The following is a 12904-nucleotide window of genomic DNA, read 5'->3' as shown; positions in this document are numbered from 1 at the left end:
GCCTAGATGCAATTTGCTAAACCAATATAAACAAGGTAGAATTAATTAAGAATGGAATGCTTTCAGATTAATAGAAAAAGGAAGGGCTGCAAGTTGTCACTACAAAAACAAAAATTGGTTGCTGCCTCTCAGTACCATTCCCTTATGATGTGCCTTACCACCTTTCACTCCAGGCTGAACCTGTTATTCTGGACTTGAGAGATCTCTTTCAACTCATTTACGAATTGAAGCAAAGAGAAGAATTAGAAAAAAAGGCACAAAAGGATAAGCAGTGTGAACAAGCTGTGTACCAGGTATACCTGTGAATTTATCCTTGTGCTGGAGAAGATCGGGGCTTCAAATAAACACATGTGAAAGCTGACAGTCACGCCTTCTCTTCCTGCTGCCGAGTAGGAGTAAACAAAGATGAAAGATTCCTGTGTAAATTACAGGACCCAAAGCAAACCATTAGAAATTATCCCTTATTCTCTTAAACTCTAGGCATGTTGGATGAAGTTAAATCTTGAATCCAGAGAAAGATTTCAGGGGTAGAGGACAAAGAAACACAATTGCTTTTGCTTCTGTTAACAGTTGAGGTGGAGGTGGGGTGGCTCTGAGGGTTTTGACTTAGCTGTATATTTTTCTACCCTGATGAGCCACCAGCCTCTTCTGCCCAGAGCTGGTTTCTTTACTGTCCTGTAATTTCTGAATGCAATCTCACATCTGTTCCTTTATGTCCTCTGCTTTTCACCTTCCCTCTCCTTGCTCTGCAATAGACAATATTGGAAGAGGATGTTGAAGATCCTGTGTACCAGGTAATTTCTGAAACTAGTTGGGGTTTTAGATTCTAGAATGGCTAGACCTGTGCCAGAGCTGTTTTGTCAGAAACCTGAAGAATCCACTGACTGCAAAACCTGGAGAGAGACCAAGATTATTTCTGAGGGTGAGGGCTGCCAACCCCTCCAGGAGCAAATTTCCATAAAAACTAACAGAAGTTTGGCCGGCATCGGTATCTTGGGATTTGAAGATCCGCTTCTCCCTTCTTGCCCCTGCCTCAGCCCGCTTCACAGCCTGTAAAAGTTTGATCCCAGAACTGAATGTTTTCAAGAGTCTCTTGAATATTCTGAGTTCATTAGAGAGAATGTGAATAATGAGGTGGCTTCTCTAAGAACCAGAGGTGGGGACTGACATTATGGTAATGTTTGGGCACAGACCTGAAGGATGGTTTCTAAGCGCTAGAAAGGCTATGAGGAGGGCTCTCTGACCCCCGATGGGGCAAGCTGACCCTCTGATTACCTGGCTCATGCCATAGAAGCTGTTGGGAGGAAGGAAAGAGTGACCCTAGAGACACTTCTACCCATAGCTTTCTCTCTGGACTCTTTTCAAGATCTGCAGCTCAGTGCTGAGTAGAGAGACGATCTCTCTTAGGGTCAAGCATGTGCTCTGTTCAAACAGAAATGCAGAAAAAAAGGGAAAAGACAGCCTCTCTCTCCCCTGTGCTTATTTTCAAGGAGAAAAAGAAGCCAAAAAAAAAGTGACTTTTTGAACAAAGGAAAATCTTGAACTTACATTTCTAACTGGGATGCATAGGTGTCATTTGTGTGTGTGCATGTCACATATGCATATTATATAAATCCATATTTTCACACAAAAAGCTGATACTGCTACAATGAAAGCAAAATACTATAGATAACTTGTAGAAGAAAACGTGTCTAGTATATATGGCAAACAAAAGCCAAAGATGTACATAATGACATGCTCTTGATTTAGAATGCCGAGGGGCGACGATTTGTGTAGAATATGAGCTTAAAGCTCTTGGCTCACTGGCTTGCACAGAACGAAGAATAATAGCCTTTTTGAAATGTGTCAGTCCTGTAGAGTATAAAACATGCACGTGGAAAAATCGATTTAACGTTCTTAAAAGTGATAATGTAAAATAAGGTGATATTTGTGGAATAAAGGAGTTTGGGGCTTCTGAGCTTTGCAAAGTTTGTTTAGGATTTTGAGCCTTAGGGGAAAAGGGATGACCCTCAACTATAACCCATACTTACAAAGTTTGGGATCCCAGGCATTCCAATGAGATAGGATTCTCACTCAGCAATACCAACATATTCAAATATTACTGAGACAAAATGCCATTGAATGAAGAGGCTATATCTTCAGAAAGATCTGCAAAGGCTTGATGCAATCACTGCTGAAACACCAGCAGGCCTTTGCAGTTTTCCTTATGAAAGGCCGGAATGTACAAAGTACATTGTATTTCAATAATTCACTGTGTCTTTAAGGTGTTTTCTCTTGTGCCTGCTTCTTTAATGCTCACTGTGATTAGTATCTTGATTTCCAAATGCTTTTTTTTTTCTTTCTTCTTTTTCACCTCTGACCTTTCCTTTCTTGCTGTTCCTGTAATAGTACATTGTGTTTGAGGCTGGACACGAGCCAATCCGTGATCCCGAAACGGAAGAAAACATTTATCAGGTATAAAATTGCTTGCCTTTCTTACCATTACACTACTACTGGTAAATGCATGAATGCACTGATAGTCTGAAGAACCAAGGGTTCTGTTGGTCATTCCTGGCTTGTTAAAATGCCTTTGAGTGAATTGGCTTCTAGTTTACCAGTAGTTTTCATGCCTGTTGTTGAGGTGTTTAATAGCCAGTTAGGTAGAGTGTTTTACTTTTGAATGGATCTTAACTATTTTAAGTAGAAGCAAAAATTAAATGTTTCATTTCACTAAAGTACTACATTGGAGAGCTGGTGTCCATTATACAATTAGGGTCCTTTATTTCTCAAAAGAATGTGCTCATCAAATTTCTTAAAAAGCCAACTCCACCACTGAAAACAAAACACAATTTTAGTTTCAAATGCGATGTGAAAACAACATTGAGAATATTAATAAAAGTACAGCTGAAGGTTGTACCCTTATTTTTAATTGTGCAAAGAAAACTGAACTTTTCTTTTAACTCATTTAATTCTCACGAAGATGTTATAAAGTAGATATTTTAATTCTGTTTTTGTAGAGGGAGACTCAGAGAAGCCGAGTAGCTTCCTCGGGATTGTACAACTATTTAGAGCCAAGATTCAAACCCAGGCATGGGTGTGAAGGCGAAGCTCTAGCTCCTTCTGCCACAATCTTCCACCAGAATGTCTACATAATTGTAGCATAGCAGCATATCAAATAGATATGGTGACCTGCAACTTTTCATTCATTAGAATTGTAGTCCCAATTTGAAATAGAAACATTATAGGAGAAGAAAAGATTTTAATGTATTTAATAAGTGATTTTAATTTTGTTAGTTGAGTGGTCTATTCTGCCTTGGGTGTGTATTACTTGCATAATAAAAGTAAAACATATTTCCAATTTCTATCAAATTCATGGAATTCTAAATAACTAAAATATAATGTTCTACCAACAACTTGATTTCAATCAGCCTTGTCGAATAATAATCTAAGTATTTCTCTCCACTGAATCCATCTGGATTCCATTCAAATATGAGGTTGTGCTTTGAGGTTTTGTTCAAAGTCATGGGTTACCAAGTATCTTTAATAGGAAAAGTTGCATTTGTCCTCAGTGTCAGATTTTAAAGTATATACAACCTTACAGTAACTGAATATGAGGAGAAAAAACCATTAACCAGTCATCCTAGGAAGAGAGGGCTCCTTTTAAATAAAAGAGGTTTTGCAATATTAGCAGTTTCTGAATCCAGACTTAGCTATAGTTGGCAGGGTCCCTATTGAGCCCCGTGGGACTGCAGTGGAGGTGGGGTGGGGAGAGAGACATCCTCGTGTACTGGAAAGACCTGCTTTAGCTGGTGGAGAGCTGGGTTGTAGTCCAGGCTCTCTTGCCAACCACCTTTGGCTAAGTGGTAGTGGGCAAGGCACTTACCTTCTCAGAATCAGTTTCCCTCATGATAAAATAGGCGAACAATTTTTTCCTAACTCAAAAACTCATGTGTAGGATGGAAAGAAGAAGTGTCATCATGGGTCACAGAATGTGGAGTCTGGCTGTGTGGATTCAGTATCTTAGTACAAGTACCAATTCAGCCATTAATTTGTCGAGTATTTTTCCTTCTCTAGGCTTCAGTTTACTCATCTGTAAAATAAGCAGGTAAAACCCAGGGCTCTCTCAGGCAAAACCCCTTTCTGTTTTTGCAATTAGTGCCTTACCATAGGACTTTGACTTTTCTAGAGAAGCATGTTAGCTTGTTTTACAGTACAGTAAGACTCAGAAATGGTGGAGGTGGGAAAATGTGTGTGTACACATGCGCTGATGGTGGACCAGCTCTGTGAATGGGGTTTACCTGCAATATCTTAGCTCTCACAACAACCCCATGTGGCTTGATTCATTATTCCCACCTTACAGATAAGGAAAGTGAGGCTCACAGAGATAGGTATCTTGCCCAGGGTCCCAGAGCTAGCAAGAGGTAGAACTCCCCCATTGTAGGTCCCTCTGACCTCCATAAAGAAAGAAAGAAATCCTGAGGCTGCTCTCAGCTCAGAATCCCCTGATTCTGAGTTTCACAATTAGATTCTATGTCCCTTTCAAGTCACTATCTAAAAATCACACTTGTTTTAACAGCTCTGACCTCCAGATCTTCCCATCTGTCCATCATTAACAGGAAGCTACCATTTAAGGGAATGAATATTTTATCTCCTTCTATTGGAAAGACCTCTGGTCATTCTCTTCTCCTGCTTTGCCAGTCTGCTGGGGCTCAATTTACGTAATAAGAGATAAGCTCTTGGGCCTGAAGATAAGGCTGAGCTTTTAAGGGGCTTCTATTAGGAACCTCATTCTTTTTTTTTTTTTTTTTTTTTTTTGAGGACTTGTAAGTGTTCCTTAGCTATTTCTCTTGAATTGCAGTGTTTGTTATACTTCAGCTTGGCCCATCTGGTGGTCTCAGCATTTATTCACTTCCTTGTTTTCTGGAGTGAGGCAGACAGTCCTGGAGACCTTTAGCTGTTTGGTGACCTTAAGTGGAGAACATGATTTTTGTATCTCAATTTCCTGGGCTATGAAATGGGGATAATATATTCTCTGCTCCTAGAAGTGATGTGAAAACATAAAACAAGGAGGAGAGCCGTTGGTTCATAGTAGGTTCTGTGTAAACGTGAGTTCCCCCTCCTTCATTGAGTGTTGTCAGTTTCAGTTGCTGTTGAAGTGTCTTATGATCATGTTTTAAGTGAAATAGAACATAACTTGCTCACCACATGTTGTTGGAGAGCCTAGCAGAAATCCTCAAGCTTGCTTCACTTTCCTATTTATAACTCCAACAAAAGGGAGGCAGAGGATTTTGAGTAAACATAACTTCTTTTTTTTGGAGATTTTTTGAGTAGTTTCGTTTTCCCAACTATATTAATAATAATAATTGTCTTTTGCTTTGCATGCCTCAGAAAGTTATCAGCTGTATTAAAGTTATCATCCTCCCAATACAAAACATTTTTACACATCACTTAATTTTGATCCTTCCATTAATGATGACATAGGAAAAACAGCCACAATGACTATCACTATGAACATAAGAAAATCAAGTTCCCCCAATTTAGATGCTGAATACAAGGTCAGAACCTCTGATTCTGAATCTAGTATTCTTCAATACATTAACAGGCTTCCGATATAAGCAAGATTTCAGCTTTCCACGTTGGCATTCTCCAAGTTCATTCATTCAAAAACCACTGTTCACCATCCAGTAGTTCAAGTATCATTATTTTAAAATGATGAGTCTCCAGGAAATGTTATGCAACAAAGCCTGGAACTGCCTCTCTACACTATTAATTAACATGTTGCCAAAATAAAAGTGTCTTCTGTGTGTATAGTATGTAATGTGCTGTTTTTAGAGTAATTTAACATCTATTTACTTGTTCATACAAAAAAACCCATTATTTATAGAAAAAATGAATGACTGGACACATGGAGACTCACATGCATCCAGCACAGGGATGGGATAGTGACCATGGCATGGCCCCACCCTCAGAAGTTTATGGACAGTCCCCTTAGATGCTCACCATGGGCAGATGGGGCAACTGAAGTTCAGAGAGAAAAGTGACTCTCTGAGTTGTAGTCTGTGGCAGACCCAGGATTTGGAATCATCTTCTGGTTCCTTTTGATCTGAAACTTTTATGTCTCTGTAACTTTGTGTTACTGAAGGCTTCTGTGTGAACAGAATGGAACAGCTGGGCAGAGATGAGAGCCAGGACCATGCACCTTAGCACTCATGGGCTGAATTTTTGGCGATTAGGCATTTCTTTGTTTCACCAATATCTACACCTGTGGATACAAGGATAATAAAATGTCCGACCTGTCCTCAGCAAGCTTATAGCCCCTGGACAGTTACAGTGTAGTGCGATAACTCTCGTGATGAGATAAAGCACACTTTATACTCTATTTCAGTAGTCTGACTACTTTTCCATCTCCCCCAATAAGACAAAAAGCTCTGTTCGATTAGGGGCCATATCTGTCATGTCACCATCATTGTCCCAGGCAAAGCATGATGCATGACACATAATACGTACTTTGCAACTTTTGCTTTTTAATAAAAGAATGCACTAGAGGTTGCGGGAGTACAGGGGAAGTCTCCAAACAAGGCCTAGAGAATCAGGCAACGCCTCCAAGAAGGTACCCAGCTAAGATAAATCTTAAAGGACAAACAGGCAGATTGATATCTCACCCATGGGAGAGCCAAGTAGAAAAGCTTTTTCAATTATGCACAGTTTGGGTTTATCCTTTCCACCGCTTCTTCTCCATTTGCAGGGATAATTGAGAGGCAGCTGCGGTTCAACTGTGCTAAGTGCCCATAGTGAGCAGTGAATTACGGGCAACAGAATGTTCTTCATTTTGCTCAGTAAAGGGTGAGCTTGTAAAAACAAAAGTGAGGGCTGGCAATTTATTGGCCCTCATTAACAAGGACTCTGTAGGCATTCTTAGAGGATTTCTTTTAGATGGAGCTCAGTTATCAGGAGCAAAGAAATGACATTCTTCGCTGGCTACTTGCACAGTGAAGCTTGCAAGAACAACTCTGGAAGTGTACCACCAACACAGCCATGCTCACTCAGTCCTGTTTTCTGCAAGAGTGTACATGAGCTTCTGGGAATGCCGGATGTAATGTTAAAGAAAGGCCTACTTGAAACAGCTGTCTGAATAGTGTAGCGGTCAAATGGCAAACTCCCTGGGCTCAAACTCTTGGCTCCCCATTCACAGACTGCAGGACCCTCTCCAGGCCTCATTTTTCTCCTCTGCAACATGAGGCCAGCTGAGTTCTTAACTGGCAGACTTGTCTTGAGGATTGCATGAGAATGTAAGACACAAGTGTTTAGAACAGCACCTGGCACATAGGAAGCACCCAGTCCATGTTAGCTCACATTATTAATAATAGATGTCTTGTCTGGCTGCCAGAAAGAGCTGCATTTGAACCTTGTCACTTACCAGCCTTGAAGATTTGGGCAAAGTCTCTAACATCTCTGAGCCTCACTTTCTCCTGTTAAGTAGAGATGATAATTACAATTTCTTAGAGTTATTGCAAAGATTTTAAGTTAAATAAGATGAAAAATGTCAAAGGGACCTAAAGAATAAGCTCAAATTCTTACTTCTTATAGAACAAGGGTATAGTGAGCTACTTCAAACCTAAAAGATACTTTTCCTTCACTATTCCCCACATTCCTCTATCATATGTTTGTCATATATCTCAGCAGACATTCACTTAGCGCCTACTGGGTGTTAGGTACTATGCCCGCTCTTTAAGAGCTCCCAGTATGATGGAAAGAAAGGCATGTTGTCAGACCACTATAAAACCACTGCTGGCTGGGTCCTGCAATGAGGGTGTGAGCTAAGCTGTGACAGTTGCTGGGAAAGGAACAGCTAATGAGTGCTTCCAATCTGGAATCTTTCAGTAAAAACCCTTGGTTGACTCATTTGAAAAGTATTCAACATATCCATATTGTTAGTATCATAAGATGTGTTCATATATATTTATATAATGTGTCAGTAGCTAAAGTAATTCTTCAAACACATTACAGTATTATGGTATCTAATAGTGTTGTGTATTTAATATCCATTTTCTCCCTCGATCCTTGGAATAACCTGAGTAGGAGGCAGAGCTGATAGTGGCGAAGCTCGGAGGAGCTCTGTGGCCTGCTCAGGCTGTCACAGTTAGCTCACAACAGTGAGACCAGATGGACGCGTAAGGGAAGGACGGAAGATACAGATTAATGTTAAAAGCCCTCAAGATCTTCTGCATACTAGGCCCACGCTTTCCATACCACTCATAGGCCCTTTTCTTCAATGAAAACCATCCATATTTATCAGATGGCTTGTATATGATCCCAATAGACGCTGTGCTTTGTGCTAGGATTTTGATATTTGCTATATTTAAAATAGCCTGGATCTCAGACTCAGCCTTGAACAGTTTAAGCTCAGCGACACACTGTTTCTAATCACTTCGGGAACAGCATAGCACCTCCCTGGGCCTCATTTTTGCCTAAGGAAATGAGGATTTTGTTTTCACCACGTGACTTCTGAAGTCTATGCAGGTTTTTAGTCTTTGATGCTGCGAGGAGCCCAATGGCAGAGATGACCTGTAATATAAACCTTTGTTAAATGATGCCCACTCCCTCTCCCCATCTGATGTCCCTAAGGGAGGAAGCCTGGCCTGATACTTTCACAGTCAGAGCAGGTTCCCATAGGCTTGTCCCAGGGGTTATTCTCAGGTACCCTTAGCTAGCTTGCAGGTGAAGTCTGGTTGCTTTGTTCTTTGAAATTGCAGTACCAGAGTGTTTTGACTGTGCCGAATTTAATTTTTTCATAGGTTCCCACCAGCCAAAAGAAGGAAGGTGTTTATGATGTGCCAAAAAGCCAACCTGTAAGTGTAAGTACATCTCCTCTCTACTGCCATGTTTCTGCAACCTGGATTCACAGTAGGCTTTGTCTGCAGTCTGTGGAAGGAAACTCTTCTCCTGGGATGAGTGTCGTGGCCCACATGTTTCTGCTGTGATCTGCATGCTGGGGACTCTTCAGTGGGCTAGAGGAAGGAGACATGAGGCAGAAATGGTAGCACTGAGGAAAGGGTGCCAGTCTGGATGAAGGTCTGGTCCTGTGCGTGGGAGTGAGTTGAATCATGCAAAGAACTCTATCCAAGGGCTTCAAGGTCACAGGTGTTCCAGGGCAAAAGTCTCCGGCCGTGGTTTTATTATACGTGGTCAAGTGGAGGATAGTGTTTTTGTTGTGGAAAGAGAGATGCCCATCTAATTTGAAAGTGATTGAGAAGTTTCTAAGGGACAATGGGAGAAGGGCTGGCCAGGGCTTTTGGGGTATACAGAAGTTCAGCCAATGGGTGAAAATTTTGGAAAAGGTCATGTGCAGGGGGCTCGTGGAGAACCCAAGAAGCATACCACATTAAGGACACCAAGGTCCAGTGTATCTGGACCCCATGTGCTGGGGGGACTCCTGGGAATCTGGAACAGAACCAGAAATTCCCAGCTCTGTGATACTGCTCCAAACCACTGAAGTGCCAGAACTCATATTTAGGACCTCCAACTGGCACACAGAAGGCAACTTCTATACATGATTCAGGCAGTTCTGGGGATCCAGTGAAGGCTCTTGGGCAGGGGGCATATGTAACCTTCCCACAGACAAGGACCCAGTGTGTTCAGTCACTATTGACCTCATTCATCTCAACAATGTGTGGACAGAGAAGGTGCTTTGAAGTCAGGTAGACCCTCAACAATTTCAGCGCTGTCCCTGACAGAGCTCTTGTGAGGCTAAAATGGTTCTACCTGGAACACTGTTAATCTGTTCTGGACCCCACACTGTGAGAGACATAAAGACAACCTTGCATGTTTCACGATGAGATTAACAAGGGGATGTGAAACTCTATCCCATGAGGAGCAGTTGAAGAACACAGAAATGTTTGGCGTGGATAAAAGAATCCATAGATATGAGATGGGACTCCAAAGGTCACTGTATGGAAAAGGCATTACATGGTTCTGTGTCAGCCAAATCCTGAAACTGAGACCAGCGGGTGGCACTATAATAAAGTCAATTCCAAGGCTGGGCGTGGTGGCCCACGCCTGTAATCCCGGCCCTTTGGGAGGTCGAGGCGGGTGGATCACAAGGTCAGGAGCTCAAGACCAGCCTGACCAACATGGTGAAACCCTGTCTTTACTAAAACCGCAAAAGTTAGCTGGGCCTGGTGACTCATGCCTGTAATCCCAGCTACTCAGGAGGCTGAGGCAGGAGAATCATTTGAACCCAGGAGGGAGAGGTTGCAGTGAGCCGAGATCACACCACTGCACTCGGGGCAACAGAGCGAGACTCTGTCTCAAAAAAAAAAAAAAAAAAGAAACAAAAAAAAACAAGTCAACTCCAACTCAAAGTGAGGCTGACCTTCCCACAGTCAGAGCTGCTCAGGGGTAGACCAGCACCTCAGAGTGAGCTCACCATCCCTGGAGCTATGCAAGCAGAGCCTTGCAGACCACTTATCAGAAAGATCACCAGGGTGATTCACACATTGCATAGGGAGATGGACAGGAGAGCTCTGGTTGTCCCTTCCAAACCTGAGATTCTGTATTCTCCAATTTGGGAGTCTTTCTGATCCATTCTCATCCTTGCCTGCCTGTTTCTGCCTTTTCTTTTAGTGAAACTTCTTTCTGATCAGTGTCCATTTCTCTCACCCACTCCTCCAGGATCTTGAAACCACCATCCCCCACCTAAATATGGCTTCTGAAACCTATGTGTGTTTGTTTTAATGAAAAAGCATATCCAGATGCAGGCCCCTTTGCAAAAACCCAAGTCTAGGGACCCTATTCTGTGTTGTGCTACTCTGAGAAACAGCGGTTTTTCTCCTGAGGCCTCTGTACCTCATCAGGCCCCCTTGTTACTGAGACATTGGCCTGCTCTTCGTGTTTCAATTTGGTGCAGCTCCCATGACACCATTCTCCACGATTCAATTTGTGCCTGAATTGCCACATTTGCCCCTAACAGGTTTAGATACATAAAGAAACATGCTCCATTTGCTGCCTTGGTTTTTCTGAATTTATTAACATTTCTGGCCACACCATCTCCATGCTTAATAGCTCCAGGAAAAAAAAAAAAAAAAAATCCAAGCTTCTTTGCCTGAGATACACAGGCAGACTGCCTGAAGGTCCCCTCTCCAGCCTGTGTATCTAATCTACCTCCTCCTGGTCCAGCCTTACTGAAATCATCTGTTTTTTTTTTTTTTTTTTACCCCTCCCCACTCTGCAGCCTTCCCCCAGCATTCCAACTTTACTTCAAGCTTTGTGTTCTTAAGGGTACTTTCTGGACATTTGCTCTGAACAGCAACAGAAAATCGCCCCTGCCGTTGTGATATCATTCCTCTGTTAATAGTACTTCTTCCCTATTACTTCCCTGAATGTCCTGGCGTCCTTGTATTACCAGATGCAAGCCCAGGGCCTGGTGTTCGGGAGCCAGGTGCAACACAGGTGCTTTAGGAATATTTAATAAATGCAAGAATGCCTCTATCTGTAAAGGAATTTATGAAAATACCTGGTAGGATTAAGAAAGTACCTGTATTTCTGACTCCAAAATAACGATTAAGGAAATGCACTTGAAATTCTGCTTGCAAAATATCTGGGCTGCCTGAGTGGCATGCTATGGCTCCCAACCCACTGTTCTCTCAGAGTCCTAGAACTGACTGATGGTAATAATGACTTTTCAATTAGCTATTTTCAACATTTTCAAAAGCCTAAGAGAGGCTGGAAGTAAAATGCTCAGGCTGTTGTATAGAGACAGGTGTCTGCAGTTGGAATCTGGGCTTCTTATCTTCCTACCTACGAGACTTTTGATAAATTTCCTTGCCTCTGAGATGCAGTGTTCTTATCTACCAAAAAAGATGATTGAACATAATTAGAGGACAGAGTAGTATATGTATTGGAAAGTTGATCTCACTTGCCTAAGCCTCCCAGAGGTGATACAAAATACCACACATCCCTCCCTGCTCTGGGATCTTCTGCCCTCTGGGCCTCCCCTAGTAGACCTGCCTCTCTGATGAATGTACACTCCTAGAGCACCTGTGTACTCTGAAAATCCTTGCTTCTCACTGTTTGCTCCTTCATCACGGTCCCCTTAGCTAGAAAGACAAATACGAGAGATAACTCAATTAGCGTATGTTAAGCAGCTTCCAGAAAGTCATGAGACTTTCACAAGTTTCCCATAAGAAGGGAAACTGTCCAGTGGCCTGTTACTCTAGGTTCCACCTGGTTTCATTTTTCTCAGGCTTAGGTCTGCACAGAGTCCAGGTGAGAAACTCCACCTGGAGCTGTTTTTGAGGAAATCACCAATCAGGCCAAAAAGAAATGGCCTGGTCTTCAGAATGAGATCTGGGTGTAGTTCTTACCACAGACATTTACTGAGAGTCCTTGAGTAGCTTTTTGCATCTCTGATCCTCTATGTTATTATCTACAAAAAGAAAATAATGCTACCTTTGCTTTGTTTGGAGGATTAAAGGAGGCATTTATGCAAAACCCTTAACAGAAGATGTGAATTAGATAACATGAAAACATATCCACGTGTTGCTATTTCAGTCAGTGCTCTAGCAAACGATTCTCACTGAGCCAGGTATTGGCAACTGTTCTAGGGGATTACACACCCTCTCTGGAAAGGCTTCCCTACCCAAAACAGAGTATTCAGTCTCTCTGGGCTACCTCTAATACTTCTCTTTGCAATGATCCTAAAGGATTGTCATTTTTTTCTTAACATATTCATGTGGTCCGTTGGACTTTGAGTTCCTCAAAAGCCTTGGCAGAGAGCATATTTTGTGGAGCTTCGTAATCTCAGCACCTAGCACAGTGCCTGAACTATAGTTCCCATCAACAACTGTGGTAGTAACCCAACCTATGAGAGATAGCGGGATTTGAATCCTGACTTCATTACCAGCTGTGTGACCTTGAGTGAGTCCTT

The 12904-nt window shown here is 42.1% G+C and overlaps 1 protein-coding gene across 13 annotated transcripts in view; it reads left to right on the top strand.

Annotated features, from left to right (window-relative positions):
• DAB1 (DAB adaptor protein 1) overlaps nucleotides 1-12904 on the top strand; it is a 902516-nt gene that overhangs the window by 826723 nt on the left and 62889 nt on the right. For 11 of the 13 annotated variants that reach the window (XM_037744064.1, XM_037744058.1, XM_037744061.1 and 8 more), the window contains 4 exons: nucleotides 174-293; nucleotides 756-794; nucleotides 2389-2454; nucleotides 8775-8834. In XM_037744064.1, coding sequence (XP_037599992.1) covers nucleotides 174-293; nucleotides 756-794; nucleotides 2389-2454; nucleotides 8775-8834 — 285 coding nt within the window. The remainder of the gene's footprint in view (nucleotides 1-173; nucleotides 294-755; nucleotides 795-2388; nucleotides 2455-8774; nucleotides 8835-12904) is intronic. The other 2 variants (XM_037744067.1, XM_037744066.1) reach the window with 1 other exon arrangement.

This window comes from Cebus imitator, unplaced genomic scaffold (genome assembly GCF_001604975.1).
Source record: "Cebus imitator isolate Cc_AM_T3 unplaced genomic scaffold, Cebus_imitator-1.0 Scaffold163, whole genome shotgun sequence".
Taxonomy (NCBI): Eukaryota; Metazoa; Chordata; class Mammalia; order Primates; family Cebidae; genus Cebus; species Cebus imitator.
This window is presented reverse-complemented; position numbering and strand designations above follow the sequence as displayed.